General features: G+C 46.4%; 1 protein-coding gene across 3 annotated transcripts in view; it reads left to right on the top strand.

The window, feature by feature from the left end:
- The window catches only part of NT5C2 (5'-nucleotidase, cytosolic II), a 957,242-nt gene that overhangs the window by 601,837 nt on the left and 330,532 nt on the right, over positions 1-24,873 (top strand). For all 3 annotated transcript variants that reach the window (XM_069611695.1, XM_069611694.1, XM_069611696.1), the window contains 2 exons: positions 2,806-2,859; positions 22,659-22,742. In XM_069611695.1, coding sequence (XP_069467796.1) covers positions 2,806-2,859; positions 22,659-22,742 — 138 coding nt within the window. The remainder of the gene's footprint in view (positions 1-2,805; positions 2,860-22,658; positions 22,743-24,873) is intronic.

Here is a 24,873-nt window from a genome sequence, read left to right as displayed (position 1 = left end):
AAAAAATAATTAAAAAAAAGCAATGAGGCTTTTTCTGGCATGGGAGCATGGAGTAACATTACCCCGAATCCTGAGGGGTCACTATTGTAATAAGGTTTTGTACGATCAGACTGAAAAAAAAGGTCTGACCATACAAAACGACCAGAAAATGCTACCACAAAAGGTTCGAACACCAAAAGTTTGAACGTTTGGTGGTACCATTGCAGGTAAGTAAAAAAAAAAGGCTGCGGGGGTGTCACCCGCAACACCCAGCTCACTATACTGTGTGGCATAGTGAGCGGGGTGTTGCCGGGGACACCCCCGCAGCACACCCGCAAAAAAAAAGGGGGCGGCAGAGGTTTCCCCCGCAAACCCTGCTCACTATACTGTGTGGCATAGTGAGCGGGGGTTGCGAGGGAAACCCCTGCAGCCCACGTAGTATGTAAATGTGTTCCCATGAGAAAGGTGTGAACATTTGGTAGTTCGCACCTTTCTCATGCAAACTTTCCGGCCGCGGCAAAATCAGCCACGGTCGGATCACTTAGAATCTTGTAATAACATTCTAATGTACTGTATTTGACAGTAGATAGTCTAGAAACAAGAGGCTCTCCTCGCTCCATCTGATTTTACCTGCTTAACATGATGTGGACGAAAAAGGACTTGTACATTTTCTCTAACTTCTTCAGTTGGCATCTGTTAGGTAGCTCGGACCTAACAAGTCAGTTACCTTTTGTTTACATTATAGTTAACTCAGTTTGGTGAGAAAGCCACAATATTATGCAGCACTTGACTAACAATGTATGCTTGTTCTTAATAGCTACTTAAATTAAAACTTGCTTACTTTCTTTTTAGTCCCTATGGTTGAGGAGTTTAAAATTCCATATTGTAGGAGAAAACATTCCCTCAAATGTAGGTGGAAATAGTTTAAGAATGTGAAACTAGTTGCTGTTCTATGACTCTCCTCATACTTTTTTAATTATTCCTATTGTCTAGGACAGTTTTCATATCTGCTCTGATGCAGTCTGCTGAATTTTCTTATTAGAAGCCGGTTCACTCCCTTAACATACTGCATCTGATCTCGCATCTCCTTTTAACTGGTCCCCTTACTCTGATACTCATTAAGCCAAGCAATGCTCTTTTTGTTTAACTTTTTTGTGCTTTTGTAATTTGTTGAATTTTAAAATGTGCTACTTAATTTGTTTTAATGTATTTAGTGTCAATTGGTTAACACATTTAAGACATTAAACAGTAACTATTAATGCACACAATTACATCAGCTACAATATTCACATAACACTGCATATAATACATAACTTATGCCTTATCTAATGTCATTTACAGTATTTCACATATGATAACTAATTTATGTGTTTCCATAAATTAAAGACCATATAAGAAAAAACAATACATCTGGCCGAAATCACAGATGACCAAAATTCTTCAGTTTGAATGAATATTATGTAATGTACACTAACAGTAATGTAATTGATCTAGCGAAAAAGATTGGCACCGAGTTAATAAATGTCTTGTGGTTTCCAGTGCATTCACACAACACCTACAGTGCCTCTCAGTTCTGCTAATGCCCGTCTAGGCACCTGTTAAAGGATGGTAGACCATTTAGTCTTAGTTTCATGATAAAACAAAGAGATATTTACATGGTGCGACCTTTACATAACTAGCTGGAGTTGCATGTTTAAGGGACAATCTTATGAACTCTGCATACTTTATTTTTGAAAATAGCTAATCTATATTTTATTTAAAGACCAGTCCCATTCCAATGCCTTTTTCCCCATTCCTGATTTAATATACCTTTTTAATCGTCCTCCAGGGATAGATTCCAATCTATCTTTTTATGGTATTTCTAACATGTACCCACAGAATCCTGTAATACCCTAGGTAGACCATCTAGGCTATTCCTGATTTGTGAACCAAAATGGCTTGGGGTGTTTTTCCATCACTTTTTAGCATATTGATCAACCATAGGCTGCATTTAATTTGGTGTCCTGTGTTCCGAACGGTTGGACCCCGCTCCAATCGTTCTCAATTCCAGGCTTGAATTGGGACCGATCTGTTTAAACCAAGTGCCCTTTGCCATAGATCTCCATCCAAAATAATTTGAAAAGATTTGCTGTTTAAAGTATCCGCTGTTCTGGCAATGTAGCGTTCCTTCTATACCAGTGTATGTATTCTGACACTTAGAAAACTTGCATTGGGAGGCTTTGTTTCAATTCATTTTCACAAGTATTTCTGTCAGCATGTTTTATGAGCGATATAGTTTGTTGGTGAAATTTACTGAATAATTCTTTCAGTGAAGTAAGTAGTGACCTGTGGTGTAGCCATACAAATCAACTTTTCTCAAAATAAACTGCCCGCATTTCTAAATGCTAAAACTATCGGCCCAACTAATGTTTTTGTTTTCAAATTCCATTGTTTAAAAGGAGATCAGAACATTTAAGAATATTCTAATGTTTACCACGTCTTTCATATGTCCTTTTCAATAGGATTCTCTCCTATTCCGTTTCTGAAGTGCAATCCTAGTGCTTACACCGGCTATATAAGCACAGAGTGGTGCATTGTATTGTTTCTTTCATCTTTTCATTAGCACCTTTTTAATTGTTGTTTCTAGTTGGAGATTGAGGGGTTCTACAAATGTAGACTATTGAAAATAAAAGGAGTTAATAGATGCTTCCTATGCGTGCTTCTTGTTTTACCGGTGGTTTATTCGTTTTACTCAAGGAGCCTTGTGGATTCATAGATATTTTCTTTTGCAGGTGGTGCAGAAACCCTACAAGCATATAAAGCATGTTGTATTTCTTTCTGTTTTAGGGATCCCTTAAGGAAAAGACTGTGGAAAATCTGGAGAAATACGTAGTGAAGGATGTAAGTGAAGATTTCTATTCGTTGACATGATGACCTTTTTTTCTTTTCAAAGAAATTGTATGCTAGCCCAATCTCATGGGGCATGGGGTAGGGTTTAGGAGGAAGCGGGCCTTAAACTGACGGCACCTACTCGATCTTGGAGACAAAAAAATTATTTGATCCACAAAAACGTAACAAACAGGTAAGCAGCTTAATCATGGCCCTAAAGAAATTCGATTGGATTTGAGGCATTGCAGACCCTCTCATGGCTTTGTGTGCAACATGAATTGACTTGAAGACGTTTGGCCTCACTTGTAAAGCCGGGCCCAAAATATTTTTTAATCAACGCAAGTACTGCTAACAGCTGAGAAATCTCCAGTCCAAGTATGCTAATCTCCTCAAACTTTACTTTATTTAATTTATATAGCGCTCCAAGGGGACCCAAATGCATAAGGGTGCTTACAAAACAAACAACATCAGTACGTTCAGGAGCCCAACACGAAGAATAGTACATTCAATATAGGTCATTCCGAATTAATCTAGAAAGTTTCAACAAACTCAAGTAGCAGAGATTCAAAAAAGTCCATATCTTTGGAAAATAGGTAAGGAGAACACAGAGGAGCACCCTAACGTACATCAGAGGATCAAATTACAGATCGAAGGCCCTCTAGGGAAATATTTACAGCAATTGAGAAACACAGGTAAGGTACTGTCCCCACAACCCACTAGAACTCAGTCGCTGTTAGGTTGTGAACACCAATCACTCTGGTCCATTCTACGCAGGATTTTTAAATCGGTGTGTCTAACCACACCAGGTCCAGCTCTCTGCCACAACCAGGCAAGGACCTTATTGCGCAGACCTTCTCTAGTCTCTATTCCATCTATTTTCCGAATGTTGGTTATAACAAAGTTTCTTTGGTCCATGATGAAGTCATGCATATTTGTATCCTTTGTTGGCATTTGTGCCTTTTTTAGGCGAGAATTCCATGCGGGTAGAGTCTCACATTTAGCCTTCATTGTTGTGGGAGGTTTGACCACTTTATGGTCAGATTTCTGGTCAGGGATCAATGAGGGGGGGGCGATATTTCCTGTGTTAGGCTATTGGAGACCACACTGGGAATAATTGTTTTCTCCCTGCTGTCCAATATTGGCGTAGTGGAGTTAGGTGGCGCCTTGCTCCAGGCGTTAGTTTGTAGAGCTTGATCTCTTGTCTCCTTTGGTATAAGGACTTGACAGGCGTTGTTGACCTTCAATATCTGTGGTAAGGCGAAAAGACTGGACGGCCCGTGTGTCTGTGAGGCAGTATTCACTTTAGGCGGTCGCATGTCCGCCACCCAATCATTTAGGGCATCAGCCAGAAGACCAAGGTCAAAAGGATCCTTACATAAGAGTAACTCTTTGGCTATACTGGCCATGAGAGCAAACCATTGAAAGGGGTCGATGTGCTCAAATTGAGCTAAATTAGGCCTAATCCAACCTTGGGGCACATGGAATATTGAGGTTAAATGGGCTAGATTACTCTCAGCATAGTTCATGGAATTTTCGGGCATGGGAATTTGACTGAGGTTAGTACTGGCACCATGGTCTAAGCAGTGCCAGATTTTTGTAAACTGTCTGGGAATATGGATTCTAGGGGACCAGTCTTCAAGGGAGGACTGTATGGTTCCTGACTAGATCTTTTTTGGCGGATAGGCATGATTTTTATTTTGAGGAATTGTTGTAGCAGGAGGTTTATCACGCAATCTGTCTCCTGCGAGTACTGAGTGCCAAGCCCTCCGAAACGCAGTCTCTGTTGGTCAAAGGAGAGGAGGCCACAGAGCCCTGTGAGGCCCCTACAGCCTGTTCCTGGTGCCCATTCAGCAGACCACCAGCATTGCTCTTCTTGTTTACGGCCATAATGACCCCAGACTTCGCGGCAGAAAACTAAATCAGCAGATTAGGTGGTGCAGAGGAGGGATAACAATCTGACCATACACCGCCCACGTGGCACAACACTGTCCTAAAGTTATATGTGAATCCAGGGTGCCTACCGCAAGGGTATGGCCAAGATTCCCAAAAATGGCAACAGGGATTCCACAGGTACTCGCCTCAGTGTTTCAGTGTAGCCTCTGGGCACCGGTCCACCGAGCCGCGGATCCGCAGACCCGCAGACCTGCTGTAGTCTGTTGCCAATATGCCAGAGCAGGCGAGATGATTAGAGAAAGGGACCCAGGAGTAGATGTGAAGGAGAATACTTAAACTAAAACCATTTAAGATTAGGCTATGTTGGTTGGACAGAAAAAACCTACTTCAGCCACCCTGACTTCACCCCTTATTCACATTCGTAACATTCAGTGTTCTTACACCTAAATTCACTAACTAAATTAGATATGTGGGTGTTCTACTGGTTTGTAATATAAGCAGGAGCACCCAAGGCATTTGTTACTAAATGCAGGTTTTTTTTTATCATCCGCCAACTGGGAAGTCGTCATTGTAGCCCTCTAATCTACACCGGCTGTTTGTGGGCTCCATGTTTGGGTCGAAATTGTATTCGGCGATTGGCCCATACACCAACCAACCTGTCATTGTCCATTCAGTAATGTGTGCAGAATGCTGCCGGTCAGCTGATTGTAGGCCTGAAACAGAGACCCCACCTTAGTTGCGCTGATTACCAATTTGAGCCAAAATTAAGTTGAAATTTCTTTGCCTTACATAAGCAGGCCTCAGAATGTGCACTTGCCATTAGTTAGTGGTACTTAACTCTTGGCAAGTAAGATTATAGTGTGCTATGTGCATTTGGAACACTGAGGGGATGAGTTAACTCTTTGGAGTTAAGTTAAGCCTTCTTCTTTACTTCCCTTGTCTTTTTGCTCTTTCTTATGGGGAAACTGATTGGTCCATAAGACTTTCTGTACTGAAAGACGGTCTCTTTCAATTTTTTGTATTGTTACAATTGCACTCGTCACCTTAAAGTGAAGTGTGCTTAGGCTACTGTATCTTTATAACTTTTTCTATAATGATTTTTTGGCTACTTTTACACTGTGCCTAGGATGAGGTAGGGGCAATGGTTATTTTTCTGACGTGTTTTATACATTTTGCTTGTTCACTTTTGCATTTACCTAGAAAGGGCTACTAAAGGTGTCTAGCACCGTAAAATGGCTATACCACTAGGTATTTGCTTATCCTTTGGCCATATTGTTCTTTGGCCGCCTCCTTGCCTTTTCAGGTCAGGAAATCACATCTATGTAATGCACTTTCCCGGCAAAAGATGCTGCTTTTGTAGGTAAAGAGGCAATTTGTGTGTGAGCACCAATGTGAGGGCTAGGACCGTCTGCTCCCAGTACACAACCAGGTGCCTGAATATCTTTTGCTGGGTAGATGTGGTGGCCAGTGGCGATCCGTGATTGGATAGCCACTGCTTGTTTTACCATTGGTGGATGACCCCTGAAGCTGACCAGCACCAAGTCCAGTAGAGTCCTGATGCTCCTCTTTCTGATCTCAAGAAAACCCTTGTTCATGCTTAAACCCCTAGACTGGTGGGAACAAACGGTCTTGACCTCTGCTCGAGGATCCGTGCTTTCAGAGTCTCTGGAAGTATCCCTGGACCAACAGGTGAACTGATCAGCTCTTTTCTGTGCTACCTTGCTGAAACCGTCGCTGTTCCATGTGCTTCCTTGGAACTTGGAGGATCTTCAACTTGTACAACAAGACACCTGCTCCTGCATTCTTAGCATTCGTGCATCAATGGAAGCTGTGCAGGACGTGCTCCTTAATTTGCCCCTGGAAGATCGGCTGTCGCAGCCCAACCGTGGTGACTCCGATTGCAATCAATCTTTTTCGCATCCTAGAACTGTCCCGAGGTTGCATGCTCTGTAGAAATCTTCATATTTTCTTTGTTTGGGTGTTCTGCAGTAGAGTGTGTGGAACCGATTCCTAAGCACCATGAACACACCGAAAAGTGGCCTCTGCACCCGCAGCCCATGGGCCTTCCTCGAACGAACCAAACACAGAAAATTGTGTCCCCAACAGATTCTAGAATCTCAGCAGTGGCCTCTGGAGAAATCAGTGTTCCTTCCCCCACTCTTTTCTCATAGGGTTACATGGGTGTAAAGTCCTGTCCCCAAGCTAGTCTTTACAGATTTTGGTTGTTGGGGGCCTGGTCATGGATTTCTTCCTAGACCTATCCTATTGGCTGGAATTTAGTTAGTTTGCCTACCTGAATGTAGCAGGGTGATCTTCCAAAGCACCTTATAGGGAGACTGGTTTAGGCGGGCAAACAATATACAACTTAACCCTTCACTTATAACTTGACCCGCCTCTTACCTGTCTCAAACTCCAATCTCCTGGGTAGTGGGCGACAGGCAGCAGTCTTTATGTAGGCTCGGCTGCGTATGTCATATGCAGGCTGCACTCTGAGACAATGTGGGGAGCCCCCCACAGCACTTCTCAACCTGTGCCAGGTGTGGCCCATGGAGTCCAGAAAGGCCGAGAGGAAGTGGACGTTTGTATTTCTTAAATTAAGCTTCAAGGGGCTAAAACACATTTAGGGGCACGCTAGTCATAAAAAAAAAGTCCCGGGGGGCCCCAGAAAACATCAGCAGGGAAAGGCAGCAAAGCAGTAGTCAGCGAGCCCCCCCCACCCCCTAACAAGCGGAGTGCCTACATAGAAGTCCCAGGCTGTGGTGATCACCGGCTAAGCAGAGCACCTGAAACCCTGTTGCAGGGTTTTTCCAACTGTCACCGGTGTTCCGCTCATGCCAGTGACTTTTTTTCCCCTTTTCAGTGTAAAGGGACCCTGGCGTGCACTTATTTACTTCTTGATCCCCAGCGTGGCTCTCGTGCCGTTGATCCGATTTTTCTTTTTTCATTTCCGGGATCCCCGGCACAGCTTCACATGCTGGGGATCCTTTCTTTTATCCCATTGACCGGACGTTACATGAACTTCACTTAACATTTTGACTTTGTGATCATGACTATTGCCCAAAACAATTCATGAACCTACATGGGAGTGTAACTTTGGAACTGGTGACTTTAGAGCAGAAGGACAGAAACCATTTTATGACTGGACTCATTAAGTGTTAGGGGAGCTATTCAGTGGTTATTCTAAGTGTCTAAAATGAATTTCATGCATATAAGTACTTACCTGTGTACACTGGTTATTGAAGCATATGCTTTTTTTCTTCTCCAAATAGTGAATGCATATATCTGTTTTCCAGTAAGTGTGGGACAATATTTGACCAGATGTTTTACTTGTTAAGTGTATATTTTAAAGGCCTAAGATATCATTATTTCTGAGGCTTGTGGAATCTGCTTAGATCACATGCTGTGCATAGGCCGACATCTAGTGGAAGCTGCGGAGTATTACAGTTTGTTTTGCGAAACTCGAAAATGGCCGTCGAAACAGGGCGTGCCAGTAATACTATCCCTAGTGTGACGTCCACTGTACCCTCTATCCCTCACGCGTCTAGGATCCTCAGATTGTTTTTTCCGCCATACTGGTCGGAAGCATTTTGCGGAGTCCCCTGGCCTTAGCCATACTTTTGCTAAAATATTGATTAATTGACATCCTTCCCCATCCCAACGTCTAACTTCGAAACTCAACGCCGGCTGGAGAAGAAATCGACCGTCAGCTGCTGCACGACGGATTTGGGCCTCAGAAGGCCTCTGGCCTCGGCCCGGGCCTTGGAAGGCCTCTGGCCTCGGCCCGGGCCTTGGAAGGCCTCTGGCCTCGGCCCTGCAAGTAGGGAGAGTGGGGGGTTGGACATACTCTACACTCTTGTTATATAGGTACACCTTATACATTTCCTACACTTAACAGCCAGCTGCCTCAAGGTGCGTATGGAGGGTACCCCTTTTCAATTCTGCCCCAAGTGCAATCGCAAATACCCCTGGGTCGACAGGCATGCCACGTGCAATCTCTGCTTGCCGAGGGACCACCCCGAAGCGAACGGCAGAGCGTGTAGTAGGTTTAAACCTAAGACACTTAAGGACTGTTCGACGAAGCGTTGGGCCCACCACGCCAGGCAGGCGGCTATGGCAGTGGAGGGCGCCTTCAGCAATGGCAGCAATGCCGTGCTTTCGGACGGCGAGGGTATTATGGCGTCGAAAGACAGCCGAGCGCAGGTCCCCGACCTCGGAAGGTCGTCCGACAGGGCGGCTATTGGGAAGATCCCCGGCGACACAGGCACTTCACACACCACCCACACTAAACACACGAAGTCCAACCGAGACTCGACGACGTCGAGTGCTCGGAAAGAGGCACAAACAGAACGGTCCGAATCGGTGTCCTCTGGGCATTCGAGATCGAGATCGCCGCATGACTCCAGGCAATCATCCACTCTTGCCAAGAGTGCCTCGCTCCCTAGGCTAACGGAAGTTCGATTGTCGGAAGACGAAGACGACTTCCACCCCCAGGCCGCACTCCAGGAGTCGGAGCCCGCAGACAAGATCAGCACGGCCCCACGTTCGAAGGACAGGGACTCTACCCCCGATGCCAGGCGTCGAAAACCTCCGGAGCCACAAAGGGACAGGGAAAACACTTTTCCACTCACGGGGAGGGGGGAAAACAGCAGAAGAAGCAGCCTCTGCACTCTTCCACACCTGTGAAACACTCCACTCCTCCTAAACAGGCAGACAAGACCAGGTCTGCTGATATTTCAAAGAGTAAATCTACTCAAGATAAATCTCCAAAACTTTCTGAGCGAGTCATTCCCAGTTCCAAAAAATGGTCCAGTGATGACATAGATAGGGTCATGTCAAGGATGTCTTTGGCAGATTTTTACGATAAAAATCCAGACCATTTCCTTTCATGATCCACAAGGGGCTACACCCTCAGGCTCTAATGATCCTATCCCCCCGAGTAAGAAGCCCCGGTTTGAGACACCGATGAGGTCTACAGACCCCTTCGAAGTACAACCATACTCACGACCATACTCACTATATCAAGGAGAGACTTCCTTTGGTAAGGACCAAGATTTTGGCATGGTAGAAGAGCAAACCGGGACGGGCTACTATGGGGACGATGAGGACCAGGAAGAGGAAGACCGTGAAACCTACAGAGTAGATTCCCCTGTAGAAAAGGAAGCCCCGGTTACCGACTCCCCAGTCGATAACCAACCCCTCCTGAACGAGGTTCTCGCACGTGCAGCAGAACATTTCCATATTGACACCCACGGTGTCCAGGAGGAGAGGGACTTCGCCGAGGAGTTAGTAGGAGAAAGGAGGCCTGTTGCCCAGACCATCCCTATCCTCAAGTCTATTCAGCGAAGAATAGACCCGTCCCTGGTGAACCCGAACTTCACCAGAGCAGTCAATCCCAGAGTTGAAAAACTTTTCAGGGCAGCCCAGTCTGACCCTCTCTATATAAGAGGACATCTGAAGCCAGACCCCCTAGTTGTCACTAATACTCGTAAGAGGGCTGGAACACCCTTGTCATCGTCCGAAGCTCCTCCAGACAAGGAGAGCAAAAAACTATATGGTTTTGGCAGGAAAGTAGCCTCAACGTCCGCCTATCAGGCAAGGATTGCAAACTCCACCACCCTGTTGGCCAGCTACAACTGCCATCAGTGGGAAGAAGTCGCGGCACTCATAGCCTCTGCACCAGAACCCTTAAAGGGCCAGTTAGCTCGGATTTCCGCAGAGGGTAGAGCTGTGTCTAGTTGCATTTTAAAAGCAACCTTTGACGCCGCAGACAACGCAGGCAGATTGATAGCAGAAGGTACTGTTATCAAGAGACATGCGTGGTTACGGCAGTCTGGTTTTAAGGCAGAAACCCAGGCATCATTGTTGGACAAACCGGTGGAAGCCGATCTGTTGTTTGGTAAGGCGGTCGAGGACGCACTGAAGAATGCCAAGGACGAATATGAGACACTCAAGTCCCTTGGCCAGTTAACCAATAAACCCCCTAACCAGAGAGGGAATAGTAATTTTCGTCGCCCACGCGGCCAAAATTCCCAGAGAGGGTCTAACTATACCCATGGGCAGGGTACACAGTGGAACAACAGCCAACAGTCTACCCAGGGTTACGGCAGGGGTAATAGGAGAGGATGTGGTAAAGGCAGAGGCAGCCCCAGTAAAGGAGGCGGCACGCCTCCACCAAAGCAGTGACGCTCAGTTCAGGGTCCCTTCTCACGCAACCCCAGTAGGGGGACACATTTCCAACTTCACCCAGGCTTGGGAAGGGATCACATCAGACAGATGGGTGCTGTCAACAGTATCCGAGGGGTACTGTATAGAACTACTGCAGCGTCCCCGGAACCATCCTCCACGACAAAGAGTACACTCTTTAGAACATCAGAAGATTCTCCTCGAGGAGATCGCCATTCTGCTAGCAAAGGACGCGATAGAACTCGTCCCGGGACACCAGGTAAACAAGGGTATTTATTCAACTTACTTCCTTGTGCCAAAAAAAAAGATTTGACAATGCGCCCAGTATTGGACTTACGGCCTGCCAACAAGTATGTCAAGCCCCAAAAGTTTTGTATGACTATGCTACAAGAGGTAATCCCCCTCCTAAAAAAGGGGGATTACATGGCAACCTTGGATATGAAAGATGCCTATTTTCATATTTCCATGTTCCCAGCGCACAGAAGGTACTTGCGCTTCAAGATGGACAGTCGGCACTACCAATTCAAGGTACTGCCCTTCGGGATAGCTTCGCCACCAAGGGTATTCACCAAGGTACTGCCGGTGACGGCTGCACACCTACGCAGGGAGGCAATCCCGGTGTACCCTTATCTGGACGACTGGCTCATAACGGGGGAAACCCCAGCAATTTGCAGGACAAACATTCAAAGGACTATCAACCTCCTCCACGAATTAGGCTTCTCAATCAACGAGAAAAAGTCAAGCATGGTGCCAAGCACCTCCAAACAGTTCCTAGGAGCTATCCTAGATACTCAAGAGGGGTTGACATTTCCTTCAGAGGAAAGAATTGGGAATATACTACTGCAAATTCTGCAATATCAGTCTGGTCACCAAATAACAGTACGCAAAGCAATGCGTTTGCTGGGCATGATGGCGTCATGTATTTACCTGGTCCCCTACGCGCGCCTGCGCATGCGTCCCATGCAGGAATGGTTGGCGAAACAGTGGTCTCAGGCAAGTGGTCAGTGGGACGATCTAGTGGTCGTTTCGCCAACACTAGTACAAAGCCTTCACTGGTGGACAAGAGAGAATCTTGCACAGGGAAAGCCCTTTCACGATCCCGAAGTACAGGCAGTAGTCACTACCGATGCATGTCTGACGGGGTGGGGGAGCTCACCATCTCCACCACACAGCTCAGGTTCTATGGTCTCCCTCAGTCGCCAAGAACCACATCAACCTGCTAGAGCTTCTGGCAGTATTCAGAGCGCTTCAAGCGTTCGAGCCCCACCTACCAAACCTGTCAGTGCAAATCCGGATGGACAGCACAACAGCCATGTTCTACCTGAACAAGCAAGGAGGGACTCGTTCGCTAAATCTGTCCAAGCTTGCCCAGAAAATCTGGATATGGGCACTCAGACGGAACATCTTCCTGTCATCACAACATGTTCCAGGGGAGCTCAATTCCCTAGCGGATGCTCTGAGCAGAGACTCCCTCCCAGAGGAACACAAATGTGTTCTACACAGAGAGGTCGTAGAAGATATCTTCTCTCAGTGGGGTTTCCCCACTATAGACTTATTCGCCACAAGCGAAAACAGACAATGCCCAGGATTTGCATCCAGGTTCCCTCAACCAGACTCCCAGGGGAACGCCCTGTGGATGAACTGGTCAGGGATGTTTGTGTACGCTTTTCCACCAACTCCTCTCATCAGGAAGGTGGTCAACAAGATGAACAGAGAGTCGATGACGCTCGTCCTAGTTGCTCCCATGTGGGCAAGACAACCGTGGTTCCCACACCTACGCAGGATGTTGGTGTACGAGTCCATCAAACTTCCAGCCTGGTACAACCTACTGTCCCAGCACCAAGGTCAAACACTGCATCAGCAACCCAACTCGATGAACCTGGCAGCATGGCTCCTGAGGTCATAGAGTTTGAGCATCTCAATTTACCACAGAGGTGTATGGACATCCTAAAGGAATCCAGGAAACCAAACACAAGGCATTGTTACTTTGACAAGTGGAAGAGGTTTGTTATCTGGTGCCAGAGTAGACAAATCAACCCTGTTGATTGCAATCCTTCCACTATTGTTACATACATGCTACACCTGCTAGATGCAGGATTGGTTTTTAACTCACTGAAAGTACACCTGGCAGCCCTGACAGCATACACCACTTCCCATAACAAGGTCTTGTGGTGGAAAGTACCAGTAGTTAAAGCCTTCATGGAAGGAGTAAAGAGACTTCACCCTCCTATTTCAAACCCACCACCAGGGTGGGACCTTAATGTGGTGCTATCTAAGCTCATGGGCCCCCCTTTCGAGCCCATGCATAAAAGCAGTTCCAAACACCTGACTTATAAAACGGCCTTCTTAGTAGCTATTACTTCTATAAGAAGGGTCAGTGAAATTCAGGCTCTGTCAGTGCAGGATCCCTTCTTTACTGTCCATAAAGACAAACTGGTTTTACGCACACACCCTAGGTTCTCACCTAAGTTTATATCTAAATTCCATGTAAACCAGTCCATCGAGCTTCCGGCTTTCTTCCAAGACCCTCAAAGCTCGGCTGAGGTGAAACTACACACCCTACATGTGCGTAGGGCGGTCCTCTACTATGTAAATAAAACCAGACCGCTAAGGAAAACAGATCAACTGTTTGTCTCCGTAGCTACAGGCAGAGAGGGGGATCGCGTCTCTAAAGGTGGCATCTTGAAGTGGATTATTAACTGTATCCAGCGGTGTTACTCACTCTCTGAAAGAACTCTGCCTTTCACGCCAAGAGCCCACTCTACTAGAGGCATTGGGGCCACTCTGGCTTTCATTGCAAATGTACCTGTTGACACCCTTTGCAAAGCAGCTACTTGGAGCTCTAGTCACACTTTTACTCAGCATTACTGCATTGACACCCATTCCAAGGCAGATACACAAGTGGGACAAGCGGTTCTAAGACACTTATTTGCTCATGACCCTTCTCACATCCCACCTCCTTCTTCAGGTACTGCTCGCTAATCTATGCACAGCATGTGATCTAAGCAGATTCCACAAGCCTCAGAAGGGATACATTACTCACCGTAATCGTATTTCTGATGTTTGTATCTGCTTAGATTCACATGCGACCCACCCTTCCTCCCCTCTGAGAGAAGGCGCATGGTTGCTTGTAGTCTTACCTTTCTATCTATCTGCTTGGATTATCTGTACTCACGCTACTCCTCATGCTACCTCATGTCAGAAAAAATACAATCTGAGGATCCTAGACGCGTGAGGGATCTTGGGTACAGTGGACGTCACACTAGGGATAGTATTACTGGCACGCCCTGTGTCGACGCCCATTTTCGAGTTATGAAAAACAAACTGTAATACTCCGCAGCTTCCACTAGATGTCGATCTATGCACAGCATGTGAATCTAAGCAGATACAAGCATCAGAAATACGATTACGGTGAGTAATGTATCCCATATGTGTGTGTACTTGGATGTCTAACTTGAATTATTGGTGGTGTTCTGTGTGGGCTCATTCTAGCCCTAGACCACTCTCGCAGCCCTCCTGAGACTAAGCCTTGCCTACTGCTACCTTAACTTGATTGGGTGTTGCTAGTTCTCTGTGTCTCCAGGTTTTACCATAATAGAGTGGCCTCCCAAAATCCCAGCCCCCCCTCTGCTCTCCCTGGGTTGATTCTAATTCTATAATCCGGGTTGTCTCCTAGCCTTTTTAAATAGCATATCACGTGTTTCCAAAATTCTTTTGCTGTTTTAGACATTTATTAATACAGACTTGGCTTGTTTTTAATGTTAGGATTTGGGCTGATTGAGACTGTTCAAACAGCCTCTCCTTGAACATCCGCATGTTGTAAGTCACTTGATGAAAACTCGGTTGCATCGAACATCTGGTACATGCCAGCGGTATTAATACTTTTTAAAACAGCACATGTTTTATACAGAAAAACACAAAGAAATAATAAGTTTGACTTAGTTCCCTTTTACACTGCAACAGAGACACTCTTAACAGTTATACACACTTATTGAGGGTGAGGTACTGGTCAACTACAACTCTTCTTTTCCAGTCTTAGGTTTGACTAGCCACCTTCTATTTGGTAGACGGTGGTCCGGTGTTTCCGTTTTTGTAAATTGTTATCCAATCCCTCACGCGTCGAGGTCCCTCAGATTGTTTTTTTCCACCCAGATATTGGTCGCCTTTTCGCGGAGCTCCTCGAGAGACATTGCAAATTAATTTACTCGACCTTTGGCTGTTCCTTATTAATATCCATTACATAGATCCCTCCCTCGACATAGCTGCGAAGCTGTTTCTCCGCCGAGCAAGAACTTCGACGCGGGGACGAGATGGAGGAGATCCTTCGGCGCTGCCGAACACGTGGCCTGGCCTCGCCGGCCAAAAGACAGTAGGGAGAGTGGGGTCGTGGGACATTTCTTGTTTCTCTCTGAGAATGCCTTTGCCTTTCCCCTCCCTTTCCCTCGGGGTTGTTATCACAGCTAAATATTTCCTGAGCTATGGAGAGGACACCCTTTAGGTTTTGCCAGCGTTACAAGGGCAAGTTCACCTGGAAAGACAAGCATAAACGGTGTAACCGTTGCTTGCCCCTCGATCACAAGGGAGACGGCTGCGCGGCTTGTCAGCTTCTTAAGCCTAAGACTTTAAAGGACCGCAGGGTCAAGAGGTGGGCGGCCTACGCCATGTCGCGGTCCGATTCCTCACCCGCCGCCGCCGAAAGTGACGAGGAATGTGATAACCCGACATCCGTTTCGGAAGTCGTAGACCTCTCAAAGGAGCGTTCGCGCTCCTCGTTGTCTGTCCCCGGCCCGACAAGCTCGGCTCACGCCCTGCTTAAGGGGATGAACACCCCGGCGACACTGACACACACAAAAAACACTCCTATAAACACATAACCCACGGCTCTTCTTCGTCAAAGACGAAGACACCATCAGTGCCAATGGAGACGCAGGTTCCACCGGCGTCCTCCTCAGACCGTAAGAGTATTAAGCCCCCCTCGCAACCCCGACCAGCAACTGGGCTTCCCCCAGATAAGGGCGCTACCCCCAAACCACCAGACAAAGCGCTCCATCAGAGAGCGCCCTTCGCCGTAAAACACGCGACGCCCGTAACGTTGAGACCAGATCCCTCCACAGACAGATTAGTCGTCAAGAGCCTGGAGAGGATTGTTTCCACCGATAGCCAGAGGCGGACGGCGAAAGATACGTCGAATATCGCTCAGAAGGCTAGAGAAACGCCAAAAAGGCCGGAAGGAAGGCAGGAACTGCCCCCTTCATCTAGAGGGACTTCTAGCCTGCCAGAAGGCTTTTCAGACGGCGACAGAAACCTTTCTTCGACGTTATGGGATAGGTCAAAGTGTTTTCAGGCCGAATACCCTATTCCCCCCCCCACCCCCCAGATCGCCCAGGGGTACCTCATGAGACCCTGGAGAGACTCGAGTTCTGTATGGAGAAGATGGAGAGGTTTATAGAGACTCAAAATCTACCAACACCCAAAAGGGCAAGAGAGGGACCCCAGGAGGACCACAGGGCTAAATTCCCTAGGCTGTTTAATCCCTCCCAAGAGGATGTAGATTTATATGAGCTCACTGAAGAGGACCCCCACTTTCAGGAGTAGGACGAATTTTTAGGCAACGAAGAGGAACAAAACCTAGAGGAGGAGGGTTTTGAAGATAATCCAGATATAGGTGGGGGGGGACTTCGGAGAAGACCCAGAGGAAGGTGCTTCACAGCCCTGGCAGTCCCCATCAGCGTTTTCGGACCCTGATGCCCTAAACCTGTCCCCTCCCAAGGACCCACCTAATAGGAACACGTCATCTATAGACGATCAACCTACATTTAATGCACTACTACGCAAGGCAGCAGCGCATTTCAAAATAGACACTGGGGAGATTTCTCCTGACATTGACTTTGTGGAGAAGGTAATCAAGGAGAAACCCCCTGTCAGCCAAACCATTCCCCTCCTCGCCTCAGTAAGGAGACGAATTATCCCTTCACTATCTACACCCGCGTTGGTCAGAGGGGTCAACCCGAGGATAGAAAAACTATTCAGTCCCTCTCCTTCAGACCCGTTGTACGTCAGGAGCCACTCTGTACCAGACTCCCTATTGGTGACAAATACAAGGAAAAGAACAGGGGTCCCGCTGTCAACCAGCGAGGCACCACCAGATAAAGAGGGTAAAAAATTGTATGCCCTAGAGAAGAGGATCACAGCCTCTGCTGCTTTTTCGGCAAGGATCGCAAACAACTCCTCCTTCCTAGCAAGTTACGCAGGTGCACAATGGAGCAAGCTACATAAGGACATCAAGGAGGTGCCAGAACCCCTAGGTACACGGCTTCTGGCCACGATTACGGAAGGGACCCTAGTCAACCAAAGCATCGTGAAAAACACTCTGGATGCTGCAGAAATGGCTGGCCGTTCCCTAGTCCAAGGAATACTCCTCAAACGCCATGTCTGGCTGCGTAATTCGAGGTTTAAGCCTGAAACACAAGCATCTCTAATCAACAAGCCTATAGAAGATGCCATCCTCTTTCGGAAGGCGGTTGATGAGGCACTAGAAACGGCAAAGAAAGAGTTGGCTATGGAAATAGGCGCTTTTTCCGAGGCCAACACCAGCAGCAAAATCAGCAGCAGCAATATTCTGCAAACAACTGGTCCTCTAACCAAGGTACCAGTGGACAATACAACCAGAGAGGACAACGCCGTGGCAAAGGGAGAGGTTGGGGTTCCACCCCTAGAGGTTCCCAAGCCACCAACACCAAATGACTCGAAAATTCGGGTTCCCTCCCATGCATCGCTGGTCGGGGGCCGAGTAAAATCCTTTCTCCCAGCATGGGAGGAGATAACATCAGACCGCTGGGTACTATCAACCATAGCCCGCGGCTACTGTATAGAATTCAACAGTTCCCCAACGTACACACCTCCAAGGGGACGACACATGACACCAGAACACCTCGCCATCCTTCTGCAAGAAGTGGACCAGCTACTGGAAAAAGGGGCCATAGAGGTTGTGCCTCTATCTCAGGTAACGGAAGGTATTTATTTAGTGTACTTCCTTGTACCCAAAAAGGATGCGCCCTGTACTAGATCTGCGCCCAGCGAACACATTTGTCAAACCTCAAAAGTTTTGTATGGTGACCTTGCAGGAAGTGATCCCCCTGCTATCACAAGGAGATTACATGACAACACTGGACATGAAAGATGCATACTTTTTAATGTTGCCTGCGCACAGGAAATACCTCCGGTTCATGATGGAGGGCAAACACTACCAGTTCAGAGTGCTACCCTTCGGCATAGCATCAGCACTGAGGGTATTCACGAAAGTACTTGCAGTGGCAGCGGCCCACCTGCGCAGGTTGTCCATCCCAGTATTCCCTTACCTCGACAATTGGCTCATAACAGGGGATTCTTACGAAACATGCTTCTCAAATACCCAAAAGACTGTAGACCTTTTGTTCCAACTGGGCTTCTCCATCAACGAGAAGTCCAGCTTAGACCCCAGCCAGATCAAACAATTCCTAGGGGCTCTAATTCGAACAAAGGACAGCCTCGTCTTCCCCTCCAACGAGAGGGTCCAAAACATGCTGTTTCAGATCCCTCAATATGTGGCAGGTCGAGAGGTGACTGTACGCAGAGCAATGCGCTTGCTAGGAATGATGCCGTCATGTATTTATTTGGTACCTCACGCGCGCCTGCGCCCAATGCAAGAGTGGCTCAACAGCCAGTGGTGTCAGGCCAGCGGACAATGGGACGATCTAGTGGTGGTCTTGCAGGCCTTGGTTCTCTCGCTACGGTGGTGGTCGAAGGAAAACCTGGTAATAGGGAAACCATTCGCCACCCCCACAGTGGAAGCCACTCTAACCACAGACGCATCCCTCACAGGATGGGGGGGCTCACCTATCCCATCAGACAGCTCACCGAGTGTGGACTTACTGGAGCTACTGGCTGTGTTCAAGGCACTAAAAGCCTTCCAGGCACACCTACAAGGGAAGACGGTGATGGTCCTCACGGACAGCACCACAGCCATGTACTACCTCAACAAGCAAGGGGGCACTCACTCTCCAGGACTGTCCAAGCTGTCCCAGAACATCTGGAAGTGGGCTCTCAAACAAAACATGTTCCTACTGTCACAACATGTACCAGGGGAACTCGATCTGCTAGCAGGCGAACTCAGCAGAGACTTCCCTCTGCCCTCAGAGTACGAATGGCGGTTATACGAAGACATAGTCTTCGACATTTTTACACAATGGGGCTTCCCAGAAATAGACCTGTTCGCAAGTCTGGAGAACTCACACAATGCCAAGATTATGCCTAAAGGTACCCCCAGAACCAATCCAAGGGGAACGGTCTATCGATTCCATGGTCAGGGAAATTTGTTTACGCTTCCCCCCCCCCCCCCCCCCCGACTCCCATTCTCAACAAGATTGTGCACAAGATGCACCAGGAACAAGTTATCATGATACTAGTGGCCCCTATGTGGGCCCGGCAGCCATGGTTCGCTCACTTGATGGAGATGTCTCTATCTCCTCCAGTGAAACTTCCCTGCCCGTACAACATGCTGTCACATGACAAGGGCAGGACACTGCATCCATGCCCTCAGACCATGGACTTAGCAGCCTGGCTCCTGAGATCATAGAATTTGGACATTTACAGCTCCCGCAGAGATGCATGGACATCCTCAGGGAGGCTAGAAAGCCTAACACTCGTCACTGTTATTCTAGCAAATGGAAGAGATTTGTCATCTGGTGTAGAGGAAGAAGCATCAACCCGGTTGACTGCCCTCCCACGCACATTGTTCTGTACCTGAGCCTTCATGGAGGGGGTAAAGAGAATACACCCTCCGATAGCAAACCCAGCTCCCGGCTGGGACCTAAATGTGGTACTTACCAGGCTCATGGGCTCACCCTTTTAACCCATGCACAAGGCAACTCTTAAGGACCTCACTCTTAAGACTGCTTTCGTAATAGCTATCACCTCCATTAGGAGAGTAAGTGAACTACAGGCTCTTTCTGTTCTAGACCCCTTTGTAACAGTTCACAAAGATAAAGTGGTTCTACGCACACAACCGAGGTTTGCACCGGAATTCATCTTGAAATTCCATGCCAACCAGTCAATAGAACTAACAACATTCTTTCAAAACCATTCAAATTTGGGAGAAAAAAGCCTGCATACACTTGATGTGCGCAGAGCTGTCATGTTTTATATGGAAAGAACTAGACCACTAAGAAAGACTAATCAGTTCTTTGTCTCGGTGGCAGCAGGAAGAGAAGGGGATGCAGTCTCAAGGTCCACTATATCTAGATGGATTGCTCAATGCATCACTCTCTGTTACACTCTTGCTAAGGGAGAACTACCCTTCAAGCCAAGAGCACACTCTACTTGAGGCACTGGGGCACCCATAGCATTCATTGCAAATGTTCCCCTCGAGTCCATTTGCAAAGCGACAACCTGGAGTTCTGTACACACCTTTACAAAACACTACTGTCTAGATGCTCACTACTGTCTGATTCCCAGGTGGGAAAAGCAGTATTAAGACATCTTTTCTCTACTGTTCCTTCTCACAACCCACCTCCAACTCCGGGTACTGCTCGCTAGTCTATGCGCAGCATGTGATTCTAAGCAGATTAACAAACATCAGAAGACAATGCATTACTTACCGTAAAAGCATTTCTGATGGTTGTATCTGCTTAGATTCACATGCGCCCACCCTTCCTCCCCGCTCGGATGGAAGGAACATAGACATCTTTTTATATCACTCTTTTCTGTACTCACTCACGTCTAGAAGGCTCCCCCAGGGCAGAAAAAATACAAACAGAAGGACCTCGACGCGTGAGGAATTGGGGGTACACCGCACGTCACTATAGGGATAGTTTTACAGACACACCTTGTCGACATCCCCTTTTTCGACTACGAAAAACAAAATGCAATACTCCGCAGTGACCACTGGATGTCGGACTATGCACAGCATGTGAATCTAAGCAGATACAACCATCAGAAATGCTTTTACGGTAAGTAATGCATTGTCATCCAGATACACACCAGCATACCTTGAGCTCGCGCACAATGTCATCAAATTGTCTAGCAGAACATCTAGACCTTTTCTGATGACTGTACAAGCTGAAAGACTTTATTGGGGATAGAACCTTCCATTGTCACTGATGGGTGCTTTTTGCTAGGCTTCAGTGCTTGGCTTCGCTGTTTTGGCTGCACTAGCGTGCACATGAAGAAAGCCAGATAACAAAATGAAACTCAGGGGCAGTGAGGATCTCCTTACATTGATCTTGCTTGGCTTGTAGGGCTTGAAATATTTAAGAGAACTGCTTTTACCCATGACTGGCCTTTAAAGAGCACTGAATATTCCTTGATTAGTAGCTCTACTCTGAGTCTTTGGAGGAACTCGAGAGCTCGGAATCTGCGTGCAAGAAAGAAAACTGAAATGGAACACTAGTGCAGTGGCTAATCTGGAGCCACTGACATGTCTGATTTTGCAATAGGGCTGAGACAAAGAAAGAAGTGGAAGCAGGTGAATCTATCAGGCCTCCAGGAGGGAGCAGTGGGACATCCACCTGGTTCCCGGCAAGCACTAACATGTCTGCATAATGAAGTCAATCTGACCCTCCTGTAGTCTAGAAGACCCCTGAAACCATTTTCTTCCTGAGAGAATTTCAGAATTCTTGGGAACTAGCATGAGTGCTGAAAACAAAGCGTGCTGCTAGCAAGGCGTTCATGATGCTAAAGCAAACATTGAAATCGGAGAGCACCAATTTCTGTCAAGCCTCAGACATTTGTAAAAGATATAGTCAGTTTTAACTTGTTTGTGAGAGCATAGATGGGAGTTAGATTTTAATGCAGCCCTCCACACTAGGATCATGTTGGCCTAAAACAAAATTGACCTTACACAGATGAAAGAATTGCTGTAACGTAATTGAAAACACGACCACTATAGGTGTTACCTATGGGATAAACCATGAATGAATGCTTTAAATGAATACACTCAAACAAAATCACACTTGTCAAGGTTGCCAGCTGTATTCTGTTCGCCAGCCATCATTTGTTTTACCCACAATTTGGAATACATTTGAGAAACCATTGTAAAGAAACCACACAGATACACATAAAATGGCATCTTCGATATTCAATGGTGTAGTAAAACCAGGGTAATTAATTAGCAAAAAGAAAGGATATCTTGCACAGGAGGTCCAAACTGTGAACACTCTGGGCATTCCGGAGACCAAGCATATGTTTGTTCTGAATTCCCAGTGTGCTATTCAAATCTCTCTCCTGCTTGTTTTGGATTGACTGGTCATGGAATGCTACAGGTGTAGACATCAAGGCAAACCATGTACATAACTATAAAAAGAATTGGTTCTGCCATTTATATGGTCTTAAGTCATGTGAAGCTCTGCAATCCAAAAGACCAAAGTTGAACTAAACCGGTTAATCAGTGTTAACATACGCACCAGTAAATTCAGGATTATGTTTGCATACACACCCTTAGGTAGCAATACCTATAATCTGGTGTAAACATTTCAAGTTACAAGCCACTAACCAGCCATAAAGTCACTTGCCACCTCAATTTTACACATACACAGCACACCATTTATCACTCCCGAAGAGTGAATTCTCACTAGCCAATGACTACTTGAGAGTGCAAATGGAGTGCCCTCCCTATAACAACATACTTTATAGTATTGTTTCCACTTTCCTTTTTGAATGATTGCATTCAGAAAATCTAATACTCTTCTATTGCCTTCCAGCAAAAGCTACCTCTTCTATTGAGTCGGATGAATGAAGTTGGGAAGGTGTTTCTTGCCACAAACAGTGACTATAAATATACACAGGTAAGTAGTTTATTGGCCACTTTTGTCATCTCTTGTATAATTCACACCTTTATGCTGTTTAATAAATGTCAAAGAATGCTTAAGCAGACAGGAAGATTTAATTGACCTTCTCTGTAATCCATCATCTGAAACATTTAATAAAGTATGGAGCGCTTTGTCATTCCTTTCTACATCTATGATGAACGTGCTCAAGTGCAGCGTTAGGCAAATTCAATTCAAGTGTATGCTCTTCCTCTATTCTATGTTTTAGGAACTACTGTGGTAGGTCGGAAGGAGGAGACCAACAAATAGGTGCCATTTTCAAAGCCCTTATTTCAAAATAATAAAGAAAATGCCTAACTTCCTTATTCTAAGGGTTTCCCTACGCAACTAAACTAGGGTGCTCATCCAGATGAAAGTCCAAATGAAAAGCCTGTCCTCCGTCTTACTCTACTCTAACTGACCCTACCACTAGGACTACTAAACAAAAGTACCAGCTGAATGACTCCTTTCTCCAGGATTGCTTCTCAGCAAAGTTCTCCTCAATATGAGATTCTTAAATAGTATTTTGCTATATCTCGCAATAAACCTCAGTTCTTTCAAGTGGTTTCCCCATGCCCTTGTGTCCTGTCTCCTTAGATTTTTCAAACTCCTTTCTTGGCTTTCTCTCGTAATTGCCTTAAACTCTTGAGTATCTGTTCCAATTCAGTCATTCTATTTACTTTATTATTCACACACAGATTGTTGGACAAACCCTGCCTTCCTATGATTGTTTTTCTCCTTGCTGAAATATACAGGTGTAACGTCTCTATTTGACTCTTGCTCCTTTTATGATTTTCCCCTTCACTAGGATGAGTTTGAGTCCCTAAGAATGCCTCACTCTTCTGGTTGTCTCGCCATTCACTGGGGCTAGTATGATGGGTTCTTGCAAGTTGATCACACTTTATATATTCGACTCAGACGAGTAGGATTAACCCTTGAGTGATTATCCCCCTTTTGGTTGTACTTCTTACTGGGACTTTATATTTGGTTTGCTTATGGCTTGTGAAATCTCCCTCCCTTTTTACATACATGCCCTCTTTCCTGGGCCGCCCAAACTCCCTGTTACCTGCTGTGTAAAAGGTCTGCGTTACTGGGTCTGCGTTCTCGTTTTCCTCTTTTGGATTTGGTTGGTAAAGCTGCTCTCTGACTTTCTTCTGACACGCTTCTGTGTCGGATAATCGGATCGCCGATGGAGGGGTTTTACACAGGTTTCCCTTAGACGCCGCCGCCACCTTCCTGCTTTGCTTCCTTACTCGCGCTGTACTTCGGCCTACTGACCTCCTTCGATCTGTTCTTGGCGTCTCACCTGTTCGGCACGCCAACTTCAGGGCCCCCCTTCGGCCCTCTGCCCGTCGCTCCAGTCTGTCTGGTGTGCCAGGCACTGCTGGCACGTCTTTGGTAGCTGTTAATCGACTTGTGAAATGGCGTCTTCCCAGGTTTCCCAGCCTCCTCAATACAGCCGGTTTGAATTTTCTGGGTCTCACTTCCTTGTTCTCTTGGCCCACCTCTGATGTTCGGGCTTCCCCGTCTTCTTCAGGAAAGTCCTTCTTTTGTGCTTGGACCATGTTTCTCATATCTCCTCTTGGCTTCTTCGTCTCAGTATTTGAAAATAAGCATTCTTTGACACTGTGTTCTTACTCTTCACCGTAGTGAACTGATACTTTTCCTCTGTCATTCAGTAACATGTAAGAGGAGTCTAGAGGTTTGTAAAGTAATGATGTTACATTATGTTCTGGAGGATAATGGAAAGGGAGTTCCTCAGTGGAAAGGGGAGTCCTTGTTGGACTGTTGCATAGCGGGCTCACCCCTCTAGCCTCACAAGAAGGTGCTCCCACCAAGGGCAAAGTAACTGAATCCCTTGAGTCGTCATAGTCCCCACTGATAGCTGTTAGTTTTCCTGTAATACAAGTCTACATCATGTTTTGTGACATCATTCTGAATGTGTGTAGTGTGGTTTTATACCTCCTTTGCAAGATGTTTGTCAGATTACTATGATTTGTTTGTTTATTTATTTGGTATTGCGCGCCAAACCCATTAGGTAGCTGGGCGCGGTAGAGGTCAAGACAGCTTAAGTTTAGTTACATAATGTGTACAGAGGAGCATAAAATAT

Source organism: Ambystoma mexicanum, chromosome 8 (genome assembly GCF_040938575.1).
Source record: "Ambystoma mexicanum isolate Mex_15411 chromosome 8, UKY_AmexF1_1, whole genome shotgun sequence".
Classification (NCBI taxonomy): domain Eukaryota; kingdom Metazoa; phylum Chordata; class Amphibia; order Caudata; family Ambystomatidae; genus Ambystoma; species Ambystoma mexicanum.
This window is presented reverse-complemented; position numbering and strand designations above follow the sequence as displayed.